Below are 25414 nucleotides of genomic sequence, written 5' to 3'. Positions count from 1 at the left end.
TCCTTTGCAAGGTTCACAGGGGTTTGTTTTGCTTGGATTCTAACTTAATTCTAAAGGCCTACAAATAATGGCAAATTGAATCAAACTCTGGGCTGAAGTTAGAGATGAAAATCCCTCCCCAAAGTTGAAGTAGATCATTTTTATTTTTTTTAAAGTACTGAGTTGCTATTTATTATTCTGTCTGTAAGAGACCTTCATACAGTTACTGCGGGAGCTACTATCATGTGGGAGATTTCTTGATATCATTCAGATGTTTTTATTTATCTTTATTGGCCTTTCAGAATAGATAGTAACAGCATAGCACTGAACGCATGAAAAATATTGGGTGCTATTAACACCCAGATGGGCGGGGTATAAATAATAAAATTATTATTATTATTATTATTATTACAGAAAATAAAATATACTACAAGAGGCAATATCTCTTCAAGAATTCTACTTACATGTAAAACCAATGGGAAAGAATGGGCCCAGTTGGTTAGAGCATGGGGCTGATAATGCCAAGGTCACGGTTTTGACCCCTTTGCAGGCCATCTGCATATTCCTACATTGCAGTGGGTTGGACTAGATGACCCTCGGGGTCCCCTCCCAACTCTACACTTCTATGATTCTATCATAAGCACCCCCCATTGCCCTCTACAAGTTGGAGGGCAACCTTCTGGAGTTTGGCGCCTCATGTAATCAGGGAAGCTCCATGTCTTATTTGGATGATCAGGGTTCCGAATCATGTATGGACCTTTCACAAGAGCCTGACACTCTCTACTTCAGAAGTTCACCTTCCAACTCATGGAAAGTGGCAAAAGATGTGTGTTTGTGTATGTTTGTGTACGCCTAGTTCACTCACGCCTGAAGAGCCACCTGCCTCATCCAATTTATTGTCTTTTGTTTGGCTGCCTAACAGTTTCTTGATGGTGGGTTGAATATATATTCATTATATATGGTGGGTTAAATATATATATTCATTATATTTGTAAAGAGCTCCACTTTTACAAAACTCCCCAGTAGGATCACAACAATTATGAAATATTATCAAATGCAAATAAAACAATCACAAATATCTCTCTATTGATTGATATAAAAGTAAAGGGACCCATGACCATTAGGTCCAGTCATGACCAACTTTGGGGTTGCGGCGCTCATCTTACTTTACTGGCCAAGGGAGTCGGCGTACAGCTTCTGGGTCATGTGGCCAGCATGACTAAGCTGCTTCTGGCGAACCAGAGCAGCACACGGAAACACCGTTTACCTTCCCGCCGGAGCGGTACCTATTTATCTACTTGCACTTTGACGTGCTTTTGAACTGCTAGGTTGGCAGGAGCAGGGACCGAGCAACTGGAGCTCACCCCGTCTCGAGGATTCGAACTGCCGACCTTCTGATCGGCAAGTCCTAGGCTCTGTGGTTTAACTCACAGCACCACCTGCGTCCCTATTGATTGATATACAGTATAATTAATACAAGAAGAACTATTAAGAACAACAAAATCAAATGTCCTCATCTAATAATTTAAGGGTCCATTCACATACTGCATCTTCTCCCCCTTCCTGGTGACCCAAGAATGTGATGAGATGCTCAACAGAGAGACACAGCTGGTTATATGTCCTCACTGAGCAAAACTGGGCTTCTTGTCCTGGGATATGTGTAACAACCCTATGCTATTAAGTACTCAAAGTGAAACACCTGTCAAAGTACAAAACTGCAGTTGGTACCCAATGCTGCTGGATGCGGGACAGCAATGAGATAGAGGCAGCATTCCTGTAGGCTCTTTGAGAAAAAGATGCTGGATAGGATGGGCCTTGGGCCAGATTCAGCAAGGCTCTTCTTATGGTCAGCAACAACAGTATAGGAGTTGGGAGGAGATATATTGGGTTTTCAGATATTGTTTCTTACAACACACCTAGAACTGCACTCAATTACTGTCAACATCCAACCACTGTTGAAACAAGATCAGATGCAGTCCAGATTACTGGATGCTGCCCCTCGTCTAAAGAAAGCGAGCTAACTTAAAGGAGTTTTAAAGATGTACCTCAAAACAACAGAGCTTTTGGAATATTATGGTCATACCTTATTTCACAATTCACAGTATGCCAGCTGGAGAGAGAGAGAGAGAGAGAGAGAGAGAGAGAGAGAGAGACGCAATTTCTGAGCTAGGTATCACCAGGAAAGGAATTGAAAATAAAATAGCCCATAACATACAAATTATACAAATTTATACAAGTTACACAAGTATATACAAATTATACAAGTTATACAAATTTATGGTGTGGCTTCATCTGAAATGCTGTGTACAGGGTTGATCGTCTGTTCTCAAAAATCATTCTCAGAATGCTGAACTAGATCCAGCATTGGTCCAGCAGGCTTTTCTTATATTCTAATGATTTGATTCACCTGCATTGAAGATATCAATTTTGCCCATTGTATACTAATAAGGATGTTGCGATTATTATGGGATAGGCCATGCATAGTCTGCTTTAAATTTCATTTTGCTGCTCTGGCTGGTGATGCTTTATCAGCAAGTTTTTACACCTGCAGAAAGGTAGTGTAGACTTTATATAAAAAGTATTATAGCCCTGGCCATAAGGCAACAATTTTCCAAATTACTCCCTGTAGTTCCAACTCCAAATTAAGTTTGTGGGCTTGAAGAGGAAGAAAACAACAACAACAACACAAAACAACCTCTTTGAATTGCACTTTGAAAATAGATTTGTGCCCTGTTTAAAAACTCTGCAGTCTCAGGGAGGTAAACATTGTTTGGACAAAATGTAACATTTTGAGACAAGCTGCTCACTGCTTACAAGCTGCTTGGAGCATAATTTTAACATAGGAACAGATGAAAAGCTAAGGCTGAACTATCCTGCTCTCTCTCTCTCTCTTTATTAAAACAGTGACTTGCAGTATTTTAACAAGAGACTTGGGAAATCAATTTTGGCAAAGTCAAAATTTGAGGCACTGCTACGACGACAAAGGAAAGCCTCGAAATCAATGTATATTTTAGGGTTTCATCACGTGAAATGTTTCACCACAGGCATTAACTTCCGTTGCTTCAGTTTGTACATGGAAGCAAGCAGATACTTTATTTATTTTAAAAGCCCAGAAACAACTGCAGGTTCTTTTTTTTCATGCATACTAAAAATTCAGATAACTTGGGTTTTTCCTTCCCTGCATTTTTGCAGTTTAGATATACAGTCTAATGTAATTTTTAAAAGGGGAAATGAAGGGGGGGGGGAGAGAGATTTTCACAATGATAAATTATTATATTCAGGAGAAACAGTTATATGGATAAATATTGTCTCGCTTTTTCATTCCAAAATTGGATAAATAAAATCAATTTCTCAATAAATTTGCCCTGCTAGTTATTGCTTGAAGTTTTCCTTTGGTATGTTTATTTAGTTATTACTGCTGTTTCCCAGATTCTTCCGAAGCAGTCTGCATTGTTGAACAGTGCAAAGTTTAGCACTGGTCAATAAACTTGCTACCAGTTGGAGATGTGTGCTTCTCACTTCTGATGGTATAATTCAGAGTAGGTAGTGTATTTCTAGATACTATATATCCTGGTAAAATAAGCAGCTGCTTCAAATACAGAAAGTACCTCTCTTTGGATGCAATCCCAATCATGAAGGCAAAGCCTGGATCGTGCCTTTACTATAATTATAGAAGCATTTGAACGTTAAAAAAAGTTCAGTAGTTTTGAGCAGCTCCTGCAAGAGTACTGAACCCAGTTTGCCTGGTAAGTAAGCAGATAGGATATTCACCAGAAATAACAAGCACCAAACAGTGTTCATGGGGTGAGAATATATTTTGTGGCATTTTCTATTTGTATCCAAATGTAACATTGGTAGCTGTATCAGAAAAGGCCCAGTGCTTTGCAATATCATAGTAACATAGGGTTTGTTTGCTTTTTAACATTTTAAAAGAAGTAGTAATCAAAGTGAAATTTCAAAACAAAATACTGTGGTTTTCAGATTCAGAATTTGAAATGTTGACAAACTTCAAATGTATGCAGTATAAAACTTTGTTTTGGGTCTTACAATTCTGATATATAGTTAATATTCAATAGGTTATATTCAAAGTAGACCCGCTGAAATGAACGGACTGAAGTTAGTTGTGTTTTTTAGTTTCAGCGGGTTGCTCTGAGTATGACTGATGCTGGATACACCTAAAGTGATCTAAAGCTTAGACTGCATGCTTTGTTTTGTTCTGACCGTCCTGTGAGTAGTTTGCACAAGCCACTTGTAACAGGTAAACGGTAAAGGTAAAGACCCCCTGGACTGTTAAGTCCAGTCAAAGACGACTACGGGGTTGTGGTGCTCATCTCGCTTTCAGGCCAAGGGAGCCACTGTTTTTTCCACAGACAGCTTTCCAGGTCATGTGGCCAGCATGACTAAACCACTACTGGCATAAAGGAACACTGTGACAGAAACCAGAGCACACGGAAACACCGTTTACCTTCCCGCCACAGCGGCACCTATTTATCTACTTGCACTAGTGTGCTTTTGAACTGCAAGGTTGGCAGGAGCTGGGACAGAGCAATGGGAGCACACCCCGTCATGCGGATTCGAACCGCTGACCTTCCGATCAGCATGCCCAAGAGGTTCAGTGGTTTAGACCACAGCGACACCCGCTCCCCTCCCCTTGTAAAACAGGTGCCCCAATCCATTTGGGGGCAAACACATCTAGAGGATGTGTGCCTCCTTAGCTGAAAGAGCAATCCCATGAGTAAATGGGCACTATGTATGGGGTTCCTCACTCCAGACCATTATTATGCAAACAACTGGATTGCATAATAGCAAAAAAGTCTTGCTGGATCAGACCAATGTTCAGTCTAAGGCATGCATGAGGAACCTGTGTCCTTCCAGATATTGCTAGACTACAACTCCAATCATCCTTGATGCTGGCTGGGGGCTAGGGGTGCCAGAGGCCAGCATAGGTCCCACACCCGATTCACAAAACATGCATGGAGACCTTTCAAAATGTTGAAGTCGTCCCTGTTTGATGCCCAACAACTGGTTGGTGGGATCTTAACATTTAAAAACGTGCTGCTCTGTTTGGATTGGGGGTGGTGCTATTTCAGAACTAAACAAAAGCTCGTCAGTGCTATGCTTTGGTGTTGATGCCTATGTTGCCATGTTGACTGAGAGCGAGACAGAACTTCACTGTGCCTGTGACGTTGAGGGGAGGGTGCAAGGAAGTCTCGCTTCTGTGGTTTAGAATGGCAAGCTTTTGACGGCTGCAGAAGCTCCTGAAATATTATATTCATCTGCGTAGGCAGTTATTTTCTTTGTGGCTTGACTCCTTATGACTCATTTGTAGGTCGGTGTCATGGCAGCTTTCCCTTTCCAGCTTTCTGTATAATGTCTGGTGCTGGTGGGGTGGGTCATTCTGAAGTTTTGAGTACAAGGTCACCTTCAGGATATAGTGGGGCTACTGCCTCCCCTCTAGTTCTTTATAATACATTCTCTGAAGAATTCCTCTCTGCCCCAAGATGACCTCAAGGCAGCTATCGGCATATTTAGTAAAGATCTAGGGGGACTAAATCGGGAGAGACAAAGTGCTTCTGTGCGAGGATGAGAACAGTGTTTAATGGGAAAACAAACACTCACCTGTGCTCTCTCTTTCTCTCGAGATGGAGGTCACTATAAGAGATCTTTCCAGCCAATGTAAGAAGCTGCTTGACTAGGTGGAAAGAAAAGTCCATGTTGAATTATGCAGAGTGATTTTTGATGTTCAGAACAAAAGAAGAGAATAGTTGTGCAGTCAGAAAGACATGCATGGCCTTAAACTGGAGCTTTAAAGGAATGGTCTCTTTTGAAAACATAAGGAAAATAAAATAAAAGCAGAACGTGCTTTGTCACTGATAAAATCTGTGAGATGGGGTATGTTTTAAGATAGTGGGGTAGTGATCCAAGGTCATGGGGGGAGAGGGCTAGCAGGGTCAAACACCCTTTATTATTTCTTCACAGAGTCCCTGCAGAATCTGTGTCTCGAGAGTCTCAGAGCTGCCCAATCAGCATGAAAGGGGAGCTTTTTGACCACTCTGCTCTCCAAAGCTTACATTTAAGAACACTGAAAACACAAGCTGCTTTAGTTTCAAGAGAACAGTGTGCAAGGTTTGTCATGCACAATGGGACTTCACAGAAAACACAACAAAAGAAGATACTGGGTTCTGCAAATCACTTCCCCATGTATGTGCACAGAAAATAGGAGATTTAGCTGAAAGGCAGGCAACTCGTGGAGCTCTGCAGTGCTTGTTGAAATGCGTCCCTAATTATTAATATTGTATAACTATAAGATTTTTTTGCATCAGCTCAGAAGGGCTGTGACCTAATGAAGGGACCCTGCACTTCTGAATTTGCCACTCCCCTACTGGCCTTACAGTATGCTAGCAAGGACTGCCTTCTCCCACATCAGAAAAGGGAAAACTGGAGTCCTCAAGATGCTGCTGTACCATAGCTGCCATAATCAATGGTCATTGGCTGTGTGGCTGATGGGAGTTGTAGTCCAAAATATTTGGCAGGTAATAGAATGGGCTGTACACTCAAGGTCACTGCTGAGGTGAGAGCTAGGTATGTCCCGTTAGATGGCCATCTGTCATGGATGCTTTAGCTGTGATTTGTGCATTGCATGGGGTTGGACTAGATGACCCTTGGATCCCTTTCAACTCTTACATTTCTATGACTTGATGACTCCATAATATTATCTCCAGAAGTGTACACATCCACGCACATGTGCAGTATGGATGAAACCCACCTTTAGTCATAATCAGAGAAGGCCCGCTGAAATAAACAAAGTAAATTTATTTCAATGGGTCTTCTCTGATTATGGCTTTGTTGGGTGCCTGTATCGGTTGTGCAAAGGAGAAAAGGATGAGCTGGACCCTCTGGGATTATTCTAAAATCACTGTGGTAGGCAGTAACTCACTACGCTTATATAATAATAATAATTTATTATTTCTACCCCGCCCATCTGGCTGGGTCTCCCCAGCCACCCTGGGCGGCTTCCAACAAAGTATTAAAATACAGTGGTCTGTTAAACATTAAAAGCTTCCCTAAACAGGGCTGCCTTCAGATGTCTTCTAAAAGTCTGGTAGTTGTTCTTCTCTTTGATATCTGGTGGGAGGGCGTTCCACAGGGCTGGTGCCACTACCGAGAAGGCCCTCTGCCTGGTTCCCTGTAACTTGGCTTCTCGCAGTGAGGGAACCGCCAGAAGGCCCTTGGTGCTGGACCTCAGTGTCCGGGCAGAACGATGGGGGTGGAGATGCTCCTTCAGGTATATGGAAAGATAAGATCTGTGCCATTCTGCTCAGAGCACCAGGTTGATTATGAGCACACTATAAATCCCAGCTGGTATTATTGACAAGTGCACTCCTTTTCACAGTGGCCACATAGATTTTACATGTAGGCTTCAGCAGAAAAGGCACTCTGTTTAAACACGGACTAGTCAGATTCGAGCATTCAGGATGGCCTTTTCTAAATTCAGGGCACTGGTATTTAATTTGTCATTGTAGAGGTCCCAGAAGCTTACTTTATGCTGTCCGTGCTCAGTTTCCTCTCTGTAGTCAGCTTGCAGCTGCACAGAAACCAATCCCAGTTAATGACTGTACAATCATGGCTTCCATAACCAGACTTGGGTCAGTTCTATGTACACATTATGCAGAATGGCTTGGGGAAGCTCTGGACTGTACCACTTGAGGCTGTAGATAGGCGGTCTTATTTTCTGCATGCTCCCTCCCACTACACTGAATCTTTATCTTAGGCCAACACTTAAGCTTTTTCTGTGATGTGCTAGCTTGCTACATGGAAGAAGCTTCTTTTTTTTGCCCTGGATGCACTTCCAAGTGAGAAGCCCTTGCAATTTGAAGTGGTGTCTTCCAGAATCCTACCACCCCAGTCTCCCATTATTTGTATGATGCCTGGAATGTTAATTTTATAGAATCATAAAATTGTAGAGTTGGAAGGGACCAGGAGGCTCATCTAGCCCAACCCCCGGCAATGCAGGAATCTTTTTGTCCAAAATGGGACTCGAACCCACGTTCATGTATGCAGTGCCAAAGCATATGTTCTGCATGTAAAAGGTTCCAGGTTTAATGCCAAGCATTAATAGGACTAGAGGAGAGACCCTTTTCTGAAACCCTGGAGATCTGCTGGGTAGACTGAACTATATGAACCCATAGCCTGGCTCCATGTAAGGCAGATTCCTATAGTCTGCTGTAACACAAAGTGAAGGTTAGCACAGCTATTTGGGAAGGTGTGCAGCTCAGCGGCAGAGCACCTGCTTGGCATGCAGAAGGTCTCAGGTTCAATTCTGGCATCTCCAGGTAAGGCTGGGAAAGACCCCTGCCTGGCATCACTGAAAGCCACTGCCAGTTCGTGTAGACACTCCTGAGGTAGATGGCTGGCTGGTCTAAGGCAGTTTCCTATGTTCCTCAGATATCATCACCATCACCCAGTACGTTTCCAAGCACAATTCAAAGTGCTGGTGCTGACCTGTAAAGCTCTAAACGGCCTCGGCCCAGTATACCTGAAGGAGCGTCTCCACCCCCATCATCCAGCCCCATCATCCAGGACACTGAGATCCATCACTGAGGGCCTTCTGGCGGTTCCCTCACTGAGAGGTTACAGGGGACAAGGCTTCTTGGTAGTGGAGCCTGCCTTGTGGAACACCCTCCAGCAGATGTCAAGGCAATAAACAACTATTTTACTTTTAAAAGACAACTGTTTAGGGAAGTTTTTTAATGTCTGACGCTGTATTGTTTTTAATATTCAGTTGGAAGCGACCCAGAGTGGCTGGGGAAACCCAGCCAGATAGGCGGGGTATAAATAATAAATTATTATTATTATTATCAATTTATTAATCACCTCCTACACAATCAACTCAAGGCAATATACAGCAAAAACAGCAAAAAGACCAAAACACTTTTTTAAAAAAAAGATCGATTTTGAAGAAAACAAGAACAATACAAAATAGACATTCAGGGCAGGGACAAAAACACCTTCAGTTATGTCTAGAAAGCACACAGAGGGTGTTTGACACTGCTCAACACAAATGCTCTGAAACAGAATGGGCCTTTTCTGGGGTGGCTCCCCATTGTGAACGTGCTTTCTCCACAGGGAGGCTTGCTGGGTAAAAACATTCCTCTTCAAGCACATCTTGGGTTGATTAAATGATCTATGGCCTTGTAGATGTGTTGGGGGAGTTGTTAGCTATGTTATGTATTTTGTGTTTTCATTTTGTATTTTAAACCACCCTGCGATCTTTGAGTGAAGGACGGTATATGAATTTAATACGTAATACATGTAGCAATAGGAACAGCCAGAATGAAAGCTCTGCTCCGAGTTACTGTGGAGCAGGCTTCTGAGATCTTTGGGACTTGCAGAAGTTCTCTTGCAGACCACAGCAACCTACTGGGTATATAAAGGATAAGGCGGACTCTCATGTAACCCGGTGCTAAACTGTATAGCACCCAAACTGTGTTAGTACCAACATCTTGAACTTGGCTGGGTAGTAGATTGGCGGATCACTTCTGCATCTGAACCTGCAGCTCCAGGTGAGTGTTCTGTCACCAAGAAGCACCAGTAGGAATTAATTGTAGGAGTTTTCGTTGCTATGGAAGTTAACTAGGTAAGCCAGACAAAATTGTATGCAGCGAAAGAGGCAGCTTTTCCCTATCAAATGGGCATGCTCCCGAAACAGAGAAGACCCATTTAAATTAATGCACATGTTAATCATGGCCATGCATTTCAATTGGTCTACTCTGGGTATAATATTAGATCCAATGCTCTATCGGGAAACAGGAAGGGGGCGAGCTTAATATCGCATAGATTTGATTTTTTTTTTTTTTTTGGCATGTTTCTACTACGTGGAATCTGCTGCTCCTCATATAGTTTTCTTTCAGTTCTCCTGTGTGTGCCCTAAAGGTTCCTATGGGATTGGTGCAGAATCAGTAAGTATAAATAGTACTGTGCGGCTTGAGCAGAATGTGCTAAATCAGGGCATCCGATGCCATTTTCACAAATGATGCACCAACCGACTGAAGATCGGTATTTGAATTTTCTGCATCTGCAATGCAAATGGAAATGCAAACCTTACACCGGCTAGGATGCACATCCAACTTCTGAAACCCCCAGCCCCTGCTCGCTTTGTCCCCCTGGGACCTTCACAATCCCACCCACGCTACACAAATAACATGCAAGAGTCTCAGCTAGAGCCACTGCCTCACTCCCAGGGGGCCTGAAGGCTGTGACTGTATACACAATACTGTTAACTCTGCATCCAGTGCCCTATCACTTCTAGTTTGGAAAGTGGTCTACACTCGTTAGCCACAAGCCACAGCTCTCCCATCATATCTTATGCAATACTGCATGTTGATGCCTTTCCCCCCAAAAAACCAGCTTCGATCCAAACTGAGAAAAAGAATGACCTTGCTGCTTTTTAAGCTGATCATCTGTACCTAGCTTGTCGGTATTTTGCGGAAGAGATTCAAGTGCATACGTTAGGTTTGCACGATCAAAGTGGATTATAAAGGGCTCAGTCACCCTAATGTGATAAAGCCACTCAAAACAAAACAAAACCTTTTTGCTGTCTGGAAAGTGTCAGTGAAATATAGAATTGTAGAGTTGGGACCCTGTGGATCATCTAGTCCAACCCCCCTACAATGCAGGAATATGCAGCGGTCCCATACAGGGATTGAACTTGCAACCGCAGCATTATCAGCACCGTGCTCAAACTGAGCTATCCAGGCTGGTCATAGAATCAGAGTTGGAAGAGACCTCAGGGTCATCTAGTCCAACCCCCTGCAATGCAGGGATCTCAGCTAAAGCATCCATGACAGATGGCCATCCAACCCCTGCTTAAAAACCTTCAAGGAAGAAGTGTCTACCACCTCTTGTGGGAGTCTGTTCCACTGATGAACAGCTCTGTCAGAAAGTTTTTCCTGATGTTAAATTGGAATCTCCGTTCTTGTAACTTAAATCCATTGATTCAGGTCCGTTGTTTTGTCATTGATTTCAAGTCCTACCCTCCAGAGCGAGATGCAAGATGCATTGGGAAGTAGGGGATGAATGGGAAGATGTGTAAACACCCCACAAGCAAATCAGGATGAATGCATGCTCATTGTCGAATAACCACTTTGTAAACAAATTAGGATAAATGCTAATAGTCTAGCCACTGTGTAGGCCTTGTGGAAGCAAATTAGGATAAATGCTGAATAAACAAGTTGGCCGGAAAAGCCCTCAAAGTAATATTTTTACAAAGCATATGAACATACCCAGGATTACCAGCACACACGAAACGAATCTCCCATTAAAACAGCAGCAATAACCACCCTGTACCTAGAAAACTAGCGCATAAATGATTTGCTGCTAACTTTCCAGGTGCAGGGACGTGCGCATATGAAGAACTGAGTCATGCAGCCACACCCTGCCAGCGGCAGCCAGGAATGGTAGAGTCATCTGCCATTTGGCTCAAGGAGCATCTTGGCTCAGACGCAGCATTTGTGCCACAAATAAAGACACACCAATGACCGAGAAGGTCTGGAACTAAAGGCCAGGAAGCAGCGGGCGTCTGGCGACTTAAGCGCGCCGAGAATTTTAAGTAACCTCGCAGCGAAGTGCTGCAAAGTCTGCGGGCTCTTCACCTTAACCTTGCGGGCTCCCCGTTCCCAGCGCGCGCCACGCATATCCCACGCCGGCCCAGGCGCGACCCTCCCCGGAGCGAGCCCTCCGCATGTGCCGCACTGGCGGCGCAACTCCGAGGCTGTTTTTCTCGCCTCTCTCCGTTTCACCCATGAAATCCGGAAGATACCAAGGCGAGGCTTTTTCCTAGGGGGTCCCGAGGGCGGCTTTCCCGCCGCTTTGCCCGCTTTTGCACCCCCCACTGTACCGGCCGGATTTGCTAGTTCCTAGCAGCTTGCAAAAAGGAGAAAAAAGTTTGGCTTCCCTTTTTCCCTCCTACTTAAAAAAAAGGCAACCCCGCGCGGAAGGGTGGAATTTTTTCCCCCTACAAATTAAAACACGCACACATTTTTTTTTTTTTTAAAATGCAAGCCCTCCTTCCTCCGTATGCATTCTTGCAGGCTCCACAAAGTACGCCCAGCCGCTTCCTGGTCGGGGTTTTTTGCAGCGTGGAGGAGGGGCAGTTGCAGGCAGCAGCGGAAACCAGACATTACAGATAAGAGTGTGCAGCGCACAGCCGTCGGCAACTGTCTCTCTCCCTTTCTCGCGCGCGCTCGCTCGCTCGCTCTCCTCTGCTTCCCCCCCTTTGCACTGCAGTTGCATGAGGATTGGGGCGACGAGAATGCCACTGTGACGGAGGCGTGTGACAAGCCCCCATCTTTTTTTTCCCTTTCCCCCCTTTTCTTTTTTTTTTTTTTGGGTGTTTTTCCCCCTCCCAATTTCTTGGTCATCCTCTCTCGCGAATCCCCCACAATGCCTTGGTCGATCTGTCTACAATCTGATGGTTGCCTCTGGAAGGAAATGTGAGAGGTAAGAAGAGCGTGTTTTAATTTTATTTTTTTTAACCCCGCGCCTTTTTCTCCTTCTCTTTCATCATCGCCATCTGGCTTTCGACGATCGCGTTGTCGCCGTCGTGACATGTCGCCGATCCTTCAGGTTCTGGCAGATCGGGGCTAGAGGTGGTGGTAGTGGGTTTTTTTTTTAAATTTTATTTAAACACCACGCTTTCCAAACAACACACCCGGTGGTGGCTAAAAGAAGGAGGGAGGAAGTGAGATGTTAAGAAGTGCAGGGATATCGTTCTACCCCCCCCCCACCCCATAGACACTTCAAGGCTTTCCGATCGCGCCCCAGAGAAGATTTTTTTTTTATTTTTTATTTAAAAAGGAAGGGAGCAGGGGCTGCAGTTCTGCTTCGAGCAGCCGCTTCCTGCCCGTGCGTGCGCGCCTGTATCGCTCTGCAGCGTCGTGCAGTTTTGCAGTCTTTTACGCACGTAACCAGACACATACACACGGAGAGGGAGAGAGAGAGAGAGACAGGCGCGCGCGCGCGCACGGAAGCTTGGAGACACCGGCTTGAGCAGGTGCATGGAAAGGTCTCCCTCCCAATCACTCCCTGACCTTTCTTCCAAGCTTAAATTACCCCCCTGAACTTGGCTGTGTGCTGCAATGCCCTCTTATTATAGACCGGGCACCATCTCTCTCTCTCTCTCTCTCTCCCCTCCTCCTCCTTCACGGGACTTTGACAACCCTCCCATTTCACAGCCCCAGCTACCTACCGCAAGCCATCATTGCCACAAGGTCCAGCAGGGTTTGAGTCTGGTTTCCTTGCAAGGTGTTTCCTCCCCATCCTGATTTTCGGGAAGGGGTAGTAGACTCACTCGCCCGCCTGTTCAGTCTCACTTTCCTTTTTGAAAAGTGGGCCAAATGCGTTTGCGGAGAGGTTAATTTCTCGCCTCCTGCACATAAATGGTGGGTGCCATCTCTGGCTGGGCTTCCTTTTATGGAAGGCGCTGTCATTTGGGATCTTGGGGCTTTTGCACAAGTTGGTAGGGCAGGAAACCCCCCTCCCCGAAGGGTGGGGAAGTTTTGTTATGTTTTTATAAAATAAACAACACAAATTTTCCCAGTGCTCAACTATACGTGCCACATAGTAACTGAAGTTTGATATATGCATGTTTGCCTTTTATAAGGAATGAAATAGCATTTTAAAACCCATCCTACTGATTATATTTTAAATCCAGAAGTGTGTGTGAGAGACAGGGAGATCAGATTGTGTGTCCTTTAATGGGCAGGAATTTGTTAATAGCACTGCATCATGAGAAAACATTATGATTCAGGTTTCTCTAGGGGGATGTTAACTGTGGTGCAGTGTACAGTCTTGTCTCCAAAGTAGTTAACTGGCACAGGTAGGCAGAAAGAGCCAGTTCACTCCCTGGTAGATACAGAGCTTCTTAAATGCTAAAAGTGAATTGTTGGCAGACATGGGTTATTCCTAAAGTGATCAAAACTCTTAAGGGAATTTTTTTTTTAAGAGAGAGAGAATTTATGTGGGTTTATCTATAGCTGTGCCATCTTAATTATAATTAATTAACTTTGTATACCTCCCTTCATCCAAAGGTCAGAGGGCAGTTCACAAGATAAATAATACATACACATCTGGAGAATATATACACTATACATAATGTAATACTGAGTCTATATATTCTATATTAGGAGAACATTAGTTTGCAGGTTTTTAGGCCTCTTCATCGGGCTTTCTGTATTCAACTTGTGTGGTTATATATCCTTACTTTTCAAATGTTTACATGTTTTGAGGAATCGTTATCAGTGTTTTAGATAGAGCTTGACTGTTCAGTTAGCAATATGATTCGAAGTCTCCAAGATACTCCTATTTCCTCTGGTGCTTGGCTGCGTATTGCAATTTATTTAAAGCAGTACATCGCCAGACCGGGCAAAGGAGAGCTAGCTGTCAGTTCACAAGGATTTTCACAACAGCTGAAAACCTTTTGATGTGGACGAAAAGTCATGTGGTCAATCATCTGAACATGTCCTAAAGTCGGAAAGTGAAAACAGCCAGTATAATCGGTTAATTGTTGCAGTAGGGAAGATATGAATTCAGAGTTAGACGCGTGTGGGGGGAGGGAATGGTGTTGCTTAAGGAATTTTCAGTGGCCTGTAAAGGAGACTGAGCAATCCTGTTGCAAAATCTTACAACTGCCCCACCATGACTAAAGAGAACTTCAGGGAGTCTTCAGCTGAGCCCATACACCTGGGCACCAGTGTCTGGAAATTACTTTGGGAAATAAAGTTACAACTGCTCACATAGGGTGTTTTGGAATCAACACAGTGTCTTTGCGAGCGGATCTGATTTTGGAGGCATTTTATTCCGTACGTTCATTTAGGCCTCGGTCCTATACCTTACTTACCCGGGAGTAAGTGCCATTGAACTTGGTGGGGCTTGCCTGTGAGTAGACGTTTTAATAGGAGTAATTTGTCTACTCCAACTACAATAAACACATACCAAGGCTGTAGTCCTAGACTGCCTTTTCCGGGAATAAGCCCTATTGGTTTACTTTTGAGTAGACACCTATCTAGTTGTGCTGTGAGATTTCATAAATAGCGGAATAGTTAATGCTGCTGCAGAAATTGGTAGCACTCCTTCACTTGCTAAGCATTTGTGGTGAAAGGACTGATCAGGCTACCTAAGTATCTGATAGAGACTTGCAGGCGTGCTGTTTCAAGGAAATGTGGCAAAATGTGTATGGAATGATCATAAAATTTTGATATAGGTCAAAGGTGAGAGAATAAAAGTGGGGTGGAGGGAGAGGGGGAAAGTGATAAAAGGACTGTGCGCGTTAATTATAGGTAGAAGATAAGCTGCGTGCTCTTCCTTTATTGTATCCGCATAAGAGGGTGCTTTTGTTGAAAAGCAGATTAAATTCTAGCCCTCTTCAAAAGCAGTGATAACAATTCAATATTGGCCTAATTTAGATATCTGGAGTGCTTTGTGGGCTTCTCTGATTCTTCCTTCCTTCCTTCTCCTCTGCCACCCCTGGCTTCTCATTTGCTTTCCCTTCTTCCCTCTTTTTGGTTAGCGCTAAGGAATTATAGTTTGCTGTAACATCTGACCCAGATTAACTATAGCAGGGGTGTGGAACCTGTGGCCTTCTGGATCTTGTGGGATGCCCCGCTCTCACCAGCCTCAAACAGCATGGCCAGCTGTTAGGGATGAAGGGAATCGAAGCCCAGCAACATCTGGAGGGCCCTCATCCCTGAACGGTGGCTCCTGGTCCTAGTTGACTTTCAAATCAGAATTTGAAATCCGGTTCCTGATCCTTGTTTTGAGGTGGTCATGGGGAACTACCTTGTGCAGTGGTAACCATAGGTAAGGTAAAGGGACCCCTGACCATTAGGTCCAGTCATGGCCGACTCTGGGGTTGCAGCGCTCATCTCACTTTATTGGCCGAGGGAGCCGGCATACAGCTTCCGGGTCATGTGGTCAGCATGACTGAGCCGCTTCTGGCGAACCGCCGACCTTCTGATCAGCAAGCCCTTGGCTCTGTGGTTTAACCCACAGCGCTACACGCGTAGCGTGATTCAAATGTTGTGGTAGCTAGGAAAGGAGGGATTCATGTAGGAAGAGGAAGAAGGGCAATGGTGGAGCCTTGAAGCCCACCTCCCCAAACCATGGTTGAGCGATCAGCTGAACTAGTGACTGAACTAGACCATTGTCTCAAGGCCCAATTCAGAAGGGGAGTTTAATGGAAGTTTTTTGGAAGAAATATGTGCATGTGGATGAGTGTGCTTATTTTTTTGTTCTTATGGTACCTCAGGATTTCGGAACACCTCATTGCAGCTCCGTGGCTAGAGTTTACAGAAGCCAGTCCTGTGTTTGAAGAAGCTGTCTACTTGACAGGCTGTCTGGTGCAAGCTCAGCTTAAAGGTGACAGAGGAGAACAAGAGTGGCATTGAAGTTGGCCATCAGGAGTCAGCAAGACAGATCAGGCACAGAGGGTACCAGATCATAGCCTTTTTGAAGACATCTGAAGGCAGCCCTGTTTAGGGAAGCTTTTAATGTTTGACGGACTATTGTATTTTAATATTTTGTTGGAAGCCGCCCAAAGTGGCTGGGGAAACCCAGCCAGAAGGGCGGGGTAATAAAAATAAAAATAAAAATAATTATTATTATTTCCCACTGCTGTGTGGTGCATTGCATTTCAATTTAAATAATAGCAATTCTGAAAATTCACATCTATACCTATAAATCAGCACATGCAAATTTCATGTAACATTTGCCCTGTTTTTGTGCAGATCACACACACACCACCTTGCAATGCACAAACGATCCATGGCAGAAAAGAAATTAAACTTGTGCCTCCCACATACAGATTCAGAGCTTACATCTCTGCACCACTCTCAAATTTCTGGGATAAAAGTATCCTTTTGCCTGTTGGTTCACGTTTACTGCATCTTCGAGAGGTCTCTGTTGGTCTAGTGTGAGGCCTTAAGATTTTTTTTGGCAGGTACCAGTGTGGGGGGAAATGTAGATGACAATTGGAAAATCACAGTCACCTTCTTTCCTTGGCAACGCTAGAGAACGTATAAAACCAGGTTATCCTATAAATGTTCCAGGCACCCTAATTGGATTCCATTATTATTTAGAATTACTGTTTCTTCAGAGCACCTCTTTACGTATTCGCTGCTAAACAGTTCCTTCTTGAGTGATTAAGGCCAGAGTACCGTGCAATGGAGTGTTTCTGCGCTAAATCATTTTGATAAGGTTGAGAAGATCCTTGAAAATCCATTTCTTAAACAGGGTGTCGGAAGAGGAGATCAGTCATTTATTGTGTAAACCTAAAAGGGGCATTTTGCTGGCCTTTTACTTCTCATGCTGCAGATCATTATGCAACGTGGAACATCACTGGCTTGAGTTCCTGAAGTGCTGGATAGATAGAGGCTCTGGGCCTCGTTTGTTGCGCAGGTTGCGAATTGTGTTTGCATGAGGGATGGAGCGATGCGATCCCTAAGTTTACAGGGCAATATATAAGTTCAATAAATTAATAATAATAATAATAATAATAATAATAATAATAATATATACAGATATCTGCCCAGTTCTATTGAGGAGTTTAGGATTATAGCAGTATAGGGCTCTGCATATTTGAAAAGTATTTCTTGGCTTCTATGAGGCACAGAGTTTAAGGCCAGGATCCTTAGAGCTATGTCAAAAACATACAGAAGTTTGAACGTACCCACAGGAATTTTTTAATGCCACCTCCCTTTGAACAGCAGATTCCGCTGACCCCATAAGGCTATATCGCAAACAGGTTTTAAAAAGCATCTTTTTGCTTCAAAAGCCATTTCCCATGTGGTGGCTGTTTGAGGAGCTCAAGATGCTCACAGGCCCCTTTGGGTTGCAGAACTAGGTTGTGTAATCCTTCATATCTTGGCACTTTATAGCTGTGTTTGAAACTCATATATATATATATATATATATATATATATATATATATATATGCCAAATGGCATCTGAAACCTAGATTATGGTTGCCACAGTAGAATGTCTAGGTGCCTTTTGCGGTTGGAATAATAATAATTATTATTATTAATTTCATTTCTGTACCACTTCATATTTTAAAGAAAAAATCTCCACATGGTTTACAACACATTAAAACATCAAATAAAACAACCCAGAATAAAACAAATTCAACCTTCAAGGAAAATATTTCAGATCCTTCTCCAAGTGACATTTTGCTTTCTCCATATTTATTTACCTACTTCATTTATATAGCTACTCCATAGGAGAGGTACTCTAGGAAGATGGTGTGGTGCAGTGGTTAGAGTGTCGGACTAGGACCTGGGAGATTGGGGTTCAAATCCCCATTCAGTCAGGAAGTTAACTGGGTGACCTTGGGCCAGTCACAGCCTCTTAACATAGTTGTCGTTGGGATTAACTGAGGAGGGTGTGTGTGTGTGTGTGTGTGTGTGTGTGTGTGTGTGAACCATGTCCTCCTTAGAGGAAAAGTTGGGAAATAAATGCCCGGCTTTGGCTGGGGAGGGTGGGATATAAATAAAATTTATTATTATTATTAAATAAGCTCTTCTGCTTACCTGCTTAAGAAACTTGGAGGGGCCAGCCAGATGGAGATGTCAGTCGCCAACCTGGCATCCAGAGATCTCCGTGTGATCATAATTAGACTCGCGCCAGTAGCAAAACGCGCCTGGCTCCTGGCTAATTTCTAACACTGACTTCAAGGTGGCACACATGGTACTTCCTCCCCCACTATCCAAGCCCTGTGAAGTGGGTTGTTTGAAATACTTTTCTTCCCACTCTTTGTCCCCAAGGAGATCAGCCCATCATGACCTAAAAACAGTAATAATAATAATAATAATAATAATAGAAAAATGAGGAAGCATTGAGTGACAACCAAGGTTAGGTTGAGAGAGAGCGTGCACAATTGGCTCAAGGTCACCCAGTGAACTTCATGGCAGAGTAGCAATTTAAGCCCTAGTCTTGCACTCTAGTTTGGTCTTCCCCAACTTAGTCTCCTCCAGATGTTTTGGACTGAAACTCTTATCAGCCCCAGCCAGCATGGCTCATAGTCAAGGGTGATAGGAATTGATTTCCAGGAACATGGTGGGGGGAGGGACCTAGGTTGAGAGACGCTGCTCTAGATTCTGCATGCATTTAGCTATATGGATTACGGATGTGTTGGTTCCCTGTTCTATTGCTTTTGAACATGGGGGGAGGGAGATAATATGTCGGTGGCGCTGTTTCTTCGTTTTATCATTTATTGTGTAATCCATCCTAAAAATATGCATACCGAGGGACACTTTGGTTTTTATAAAATAAAATATAAGGTTTTCCGATCAGGTTTGCAAATGCTTACACGAACGTCACAGCTACATTTTCACACTGTGAAACAGGTTTGTGCATTTGTTTAGACCGGGTGTGAAACCTTGGCTTTCAGAGAATCCCACCTGCTGCATGCTGCAATCTGTTTTGCAGCTATCCTAGGTTTGAAGTATCATTTCTCGTATCGTGTTATCCAGTGGGCTCTGTGGCCCTTTATTTATTCATTGCGCTTGCAGGTTGCCTCATCACAAAAAAGTTTCCAGGGCATTCTTGCAACATAACATGTGGCGAAAAGAAAAGAAAAGTATGCTTTCAGCTTGCTAGGTTTGTGAAGTTTCTCATGTGCTGAAACCCTTTGGGCAGTTCTTCCTTCCACAGTAATGTGGATGTCTCAACCCGCTTCCAAGGGTTAGACGTTAGACACTGTGTACAGGTGAAACTCGGAAAATTAGAATATCGTGGAAAAGTTCATTTATTTCACTAATTCAACTTAAAAGGTGAAACTAATATATGAAACTAATATACTTAATGAAGCACAGTAGACCAACACCAGCTGATGACATGGCTCCCCAAATCTTTTTTCTGACGAGAGCAGCTTTTGCATCTCATTTGGAAACCAAGGACCCAGAGTCTGGAGGAAGAATGGGGAGGCACACAATGCTTGAAGTCCAGTGTGAAGTTTCCACAGTCTGTGTTGATTTGGGGAGCCATGTCATCAGCTGGTGTTGGTCCACATGTCATCAGCTGGTGTTGGTCCCTGGTGTTAAGTCCAGGGTCAACACAGCCATCTACAAGGAGATTTTGGAGCACTTCATGCTTCCTTCGGCAGACAAGCTTTATGGGGATGCTGACTTCATTTTCCAGCAGGACTTTGGCACCTGCCCGCTCTGCCAAAAGTACCAAAACCTGGTTCAGTGCCCATGAAATTACTGTGCTTGATTGGTCAGCAAACTCGCATGAGCTGAACCCCATAGACAGTCTATGGGGCATTGCCAAGAGAAAGATGAGAGACATGAGACCGAGCAATGCAGAAGAGCTGAAGGCTGCTATTGAAGCTTCCTGGTCTTCCATAACACCTCAGCAGTGCCACAGGCTGATAGCATCCATGCCACGCCACATTGAGGCAGTAATTGATACAAAAGGGGCCCAAACCAAGTACTGAGTACATATGCATGCTTCTACTTCTCAGAGGTCCAGTATTGCTCTATTTGCAGTCCTTGTTTTGCTCATTTCATTTAATATTCTAATTTTCTGAGATTGTTAATTTGGGGTTTTCATCAGCTGTACGCCATGATCATCACAATTAAAACAAATAAAGGCTTGACGTATCTCGCTTTGCATGTCATGACTCTATCTCATATATTAGTTTCACCTTTTAAGTTGAATTACTGAAATAAATGAACTTTTCCATGATACTCTAATTTTCCGAGTTTTAACTGTATATAGCCGAGCTAAGTGACATTGCCTCTGTGGTATGGATGTACTCCCGTCCTCTTCAGCGAGAAAGGGTTCATCAGCTCAGTTTGTAGAGCATGAGACTCTTCATCTCAAGGTCGTGGGTTCAAGACCCACGTTGGGCAAAAGATCAGGGCAAAAGATTATTGCATTGCAAGGGGTGGGATTAGATTAACCTTGTGGTCTGTTCCAACTCTCCTGCACCTTCAGCTCAGCCGGACACAGAATCAAAAAATGCCAGCCTATCTCTTCCCTCCCAGCTGAGCTTGGTGGATGTTGAGTGTAACTTTATGCTGGCTTAATTTGCACTGGCTTGCTCTAAGGCGGCTTCTTGTGTATAGGATTTCTCCCTCAATGACGGAGCGCCTTTTGAATTTTTTGCAAATTGGCTTTGGACAGTTTTGTTATTGATGATGTTTGTGGATGGGCATGGGAGAAGCAGCTCATATTTTTTTTTTTTTTTAAAGCAATTTATTAGGTTTTACAATAAAAATAAACATAATAAGCAATATAACATTGATCTTAACATATTTTCACATTTTCTTTGGACTTCCTCACATCTCCCGCTCCCACTTTCATCGTTGTAAAGTTTTGTCAGCAATTTATCATCTTATTTAAATTCTTATATCCCTTCTATATTTCATAATCTTATAATTCTCAGAAGGAGCTAAATTTCACAGTCTTACTTGTTTTCTTAAAAACTTCTAAATTTAGTGGTGCTCAGTTATTTTGATCTAGCATCTTATTTAGCATTCACTCAAATTACAATACTTTTGTAAATAGTTCTTAAATTTCTTCCAGTCCTCCTCAATCCTCTCTTCTCCCAGGTCACGGATTCTGCCGGTCATTTCAGCCAGTTCCATGTAGTCTATCAGTTGTATCTGCCATTCTTCCAGTGTGGGTAGATCTTGAGTTTTCCAGTGTTTTGCGAGAAGTATCCTTGCTGCTGTTGTTGCATACATAAAAAATGTCTGGTCCTTCTTTACCACCCCTTGGCCGACAATACCCAAAAGGAAAGCCTCTGGTTTCTTAGTGAAGGTATATTTAAATACCTTTTTCAGTTCATTATAAATCATTTCCCAGAACGCCTTCACTTTAGGGCAAGTCCACCAGAGGTGAAAGAACGTTCCCTCACACTCTTTGCATTTCCAACACTTATTATCAGACAGGTGGTAAATTTTAGCAAGTTTGACTGGGGTCATATACCATCTATAAATCATTTTCATTACATTTTCTTTCAGAGCGTTACATGCAGTAAATTTCAATCCATTACTCCACAACCTCTCCCAGTCCTCAAACATGATATTATGCCCAATGTCCTGTGCCCACCTTATCATAGCCGATTTAACCGTTTCGTCTTGTGTATTCCATTTCAACAGCAAGTTATACATCCTTGAAAGTACCTTAATCTTTGGTTCTAACAATTCTGTTTCTAATTTCGATTTCTCCACCTGGAACCCTAGTTTCTTATCATTTTTAAAAACTTCTTTAATCTGAGCGTAATGTAACCAATCTCGCACTTTGTCTTTCATTTTCTCCAAACTCTGCAATTTCCAATTGTCTCCATCCTTTTCTAGTATTTCCCAATATTTTGGCCATTTAGCCTCCATATTGGGTCTTTTTCGGGCCTTGGCTTCCAAAGGTGAAAGCCACCTTGGTGTTTTATTTTCCAGCAAGTCTTTATATTTTGTCCAGACATTAAACAATGATTTTCTGACAATATGGTTCTTAAAGGCCTTGTTTGCTTTAACCTTGTCATACCATAAATATGCATGCCATCCAAAGGCATTGTTAAACCCTTCCAAATCTAACACATCAGTGTCTTCAAGAAGTAGCCAGTCTTTTAGCCAGCAGAACGCTGCGGCTTCATAATACAACTTTAAGTCTGGCAGGGCAAAGCCCCCTCTTTGTTTTGCATCGGTTAATATCTTAAACTTAATTCTGGGCTTTTTGCCCTGCCAGACAAACTTAGAAATGTCTCTCTGCCACTTCTGAAAGCACTCCGTTTTGTCCAAAACCTGAAGTGTTTGAAATAAAAACAACATCCTTGGCAATACATTCATCTTGATAGCAGCAATTCGGCCTAACAAAGAAAGTTTCAATTTTGACCAACTATCTAAGTCTCTCTTAATTTCTGTCCAGCATTTTTCATAATTGTCCTTAAATAGACTTAGATTTTTTGATGTTATGTTTACCCCTAGGTATTTTACTTTTTTAACCACATTGAGTTCCGTCTCATTCTGAAACCGTTCTGACTCTGTATCAGTCAAATTTTTCCCCAAAACCTTAGTTTTCTGTTTATTTAGTTTAAATCCAGCCACCCGACCAAAGTCATTAATCAGTTGTAGTACTCTTTTCGTACTGGGCTCTGGCTTCTGCAAGGTCAAAACCAGGTCATCTGCGAAAGCTTTTAATTTATATTGTTTCTGACCGACCTGAATTCCTTCCACCAACCGATCCCCTCTAATCATGTTCAATAGCACTTCCAGAACCGAAATGAATAACAAAGGGGAAATAGGGCAACCTTGTCGTGTCCCTTTTTCAATTTTAAACTCTTCTGTAACCACATTATTAACTATCAATTTAGCTTTCTGTTCTGAATATATCGCCTCAATCCCATTCTCAAAACCCCGTCCCACTCCCATCTCTTTTAAATTTCCCATCATAAATTTCCAGGAGATATTGTCAAAGGCCTTCTCCGCGTCTATAAAAATTAAAACTGCTTTTGTATTTATGTCTGTTTGCAAAAGTTCCAAAATGTCAATAATGTTCCTTGTATTAGCAAACAGATGTCTACCTGGGAGAAAGCCGGCCTGGTCCTTATGAATTACTTCATTTAAAACTTTTTTAAATCTATTTGCCAAAATGTCTGCAAATATTTTGTAATCCACATTTAAAAGAGAGATGGGACGGTAGTTCTTAAGTTGTGTCTTTTCAGCTTCCGACTTTGGTATTAATGTGATGAACGCTTCCTTCCACGACTCCGGTGCCCTCTTCCCCTCCATAATTTCATTGCTGACCTCCATCAAAGGTTGTATCAAATAATCTTTTAATGTCTTATAGTACTTGGAGGTCAGCCCATCGGGAGAAGCAGCTCATAGCCTATGCACAGGAATGTGATCTGGTGGCCTGAGAAAGTCAAAAGCAATGGCATCCCCTTATTTCTGGAACTGATTGTTTACTTCTGGTTATGGCCTGAATAATTGGACTGGGAGGGGATGGGAAAGCCCCATTAGGGGTGTGCAAATATTGCAGGGCTGTCCAAATTCCTAGGACCTGCGTTGTTTTGCTTTTCAGTACGTGGACAGTTTGTGAAGCAGCATTAACTAATAACAGCCTTACTGTGGCTACTATTTTGGGTTTCTGGGAGCAGACTTGATTTATGGATTGAAACTCAGTTTATATGGATTGAAATATGAGCTGCTCAGAAGGGATGCATTATTGCACAGAGCAGACTGTGGCTAAAAGGAGACTTACAAAGAAAAGCTGCATTGCTTTCTTCTCTGGTATATGGCATTAGCCGCCATTACATCGGCTGCCTGTGTAAATATACCTCTGGATTTCTGTTTTTTATATGCTCAGATGTAAAAGCTTCTGTTGTGAAATTTAATGGAGAGGTAGCAGGAAAATGTAGCAAATAACCCCTGTGATTAGGTAGACAGGGCTTAACGCCTCCTGATGACTAGAATAGCTAGTTCATTTCTCCACCACTATCATTCTCCTGAGGAGAAATAGAAGGTGAAAAAATGGAATAAAAATACAATTTAGGTTAAAAGTTGTTGCCACCATAAGTATTTGTTCTCCAGAGCTTATCTTATATGTACTTTTTTCTTGTGTGTCAAAATCAAAAGCTTGTGGTATTTACATTAAATTAAAAACTATGTTTTCCAAAGATCATTATTACATGGGAGTCAGGTTTTGCTCTGCAAAATATATTTGGTGATTTGTGCTGCTGGACGTTGTCCCTTAAAACTGTGTCATATCATTTGCATACAATTGGTTCAGCTGGTGCAGTCTAACTCGAATGATTCCTCATTTCCTTTAATCAGTTCTGCCCTGAAACTGAGATGCAGGAGATGACTTGCATATTCTCACCTTTACCCACTGAGTTAGAAACCTTATTTTTGTAACAATTAAATAATTTGGCAAACTCGGGCGGTTTCTTTGTGAGAGCCGCAATGAACTGGAATCTGTCTGTTCTTTTATTGCCATTAAGGACATTTGGACTTCGTTCCGCTAGCAACCTGGAACGATATTTCTCCTTCATATCCTGTGGAAGAGCAGAAACCAAGCAAATATCGTGTTCACTCTTCGGTTGTGTTTGGAAGCAGCAACAAGCATGGTTTAATGTTCAGTGGTCCAAATCTTGGACTTGTGTACTCCTCCCTCCTTAATAAATGTTGTTGTTGTTTAGTCGTTTAGTCGTGTCCAATTCTTCGTGACCCCATGGACCAAAGCACACCAGGCACTTCTGTCTTCCACTGCCTCCCGCAGTTTGGTCAGACTCATGTTTGTAGCTTCGAAAACGCTGTCCAACCATCTCATCCTCTGTCGTCCCCTTCTCCTTGTGCCCTCAATCTTTCCCAACATCAGGGTCTTTTCCAGGGAGTCTTCTCTTCTCATGAGGTGGCCAAAGTATTGGAGCCTCAGCTTC

General features: G+C 42.9%; 1 protein-coding gene and 2 long non-coding RNA genes across 25 annotated transcripts in view; 1 reads left to right on the top strand and 2 right to left on the bottom strand.

The window, feature by feature from the left end:
* Window positions 1-3623: 3623 nt before the first annotated feature.
* Window positions 3624-11939, bottom strand: LOC308478575. Its single transcript, XR_013987170.1, has 3 exons — window positions 11631-11939; window positions 5599-5671; window positions 3624-3722 (listed from the first exon to the last, which is right to left on the bottom strand). It is a non-coding gene; the product is annotated as an uncharacterized lncRNA (long non-coding RNA).
* Window positions 11940-12180: 241 nt separating this feature from the next.
* The window catches only part of MBNL1 (muscleblind like splicing regulator 1), a 185145-nt gene continuing 171911 nt past the window's right edge, over window positions 12181-25414 (top strand). For 10 of the 23 annotated variants that reach the window (XM_081008140.1, XM_081008131.1, XM_081008129.1 and 7 more), the window contains exon 1: window positions 12188-12477. In XM_081008140.1, the coding sequence (XP_080864266.1) occupies window positions 12449-12477 (29 nt within the window). In that variant the 5' untranslated portion in view covers window positions 12188-12448. Of the gene's footprint in view, window positions 12478-25414 lie in introns of all 23 variants that reach the window. The other 13 variants (XM_081008127.1, XM_081008133.1, XM_081008142.1 and 10 more) reach the window with 7 other exon arrangements.
* On the bottom strand, window positions 12482-16560 carry LOC308478521. The gene is made up of 2 exons (XR_013987098.1): window positions 13226-16560; window positions 12482-12698 (listed from the first exon to the last, which is right to left on the bottom strand). It is a non-coding gene; the product is annotated as an uncharacterized lncRNA (long non-coding RNA).

The sequence above is a fragment of the Podarcis pityusensis genome (genome assembly GCF_964106645.2).
Source record: "Podarcis pityusensis genome assembly, chromosome: 5".
Classification (NCBI taxonomy): domain Eukaryota; kingdom Metazoa; phylum Chordata; class Lepidosauria; order Squamata; family Lacertidae; genus Podarcis; species Podarcis pityusensis.
This window is presented reverse-complemented; position numbering and strand designations above follow the sequence as displayed.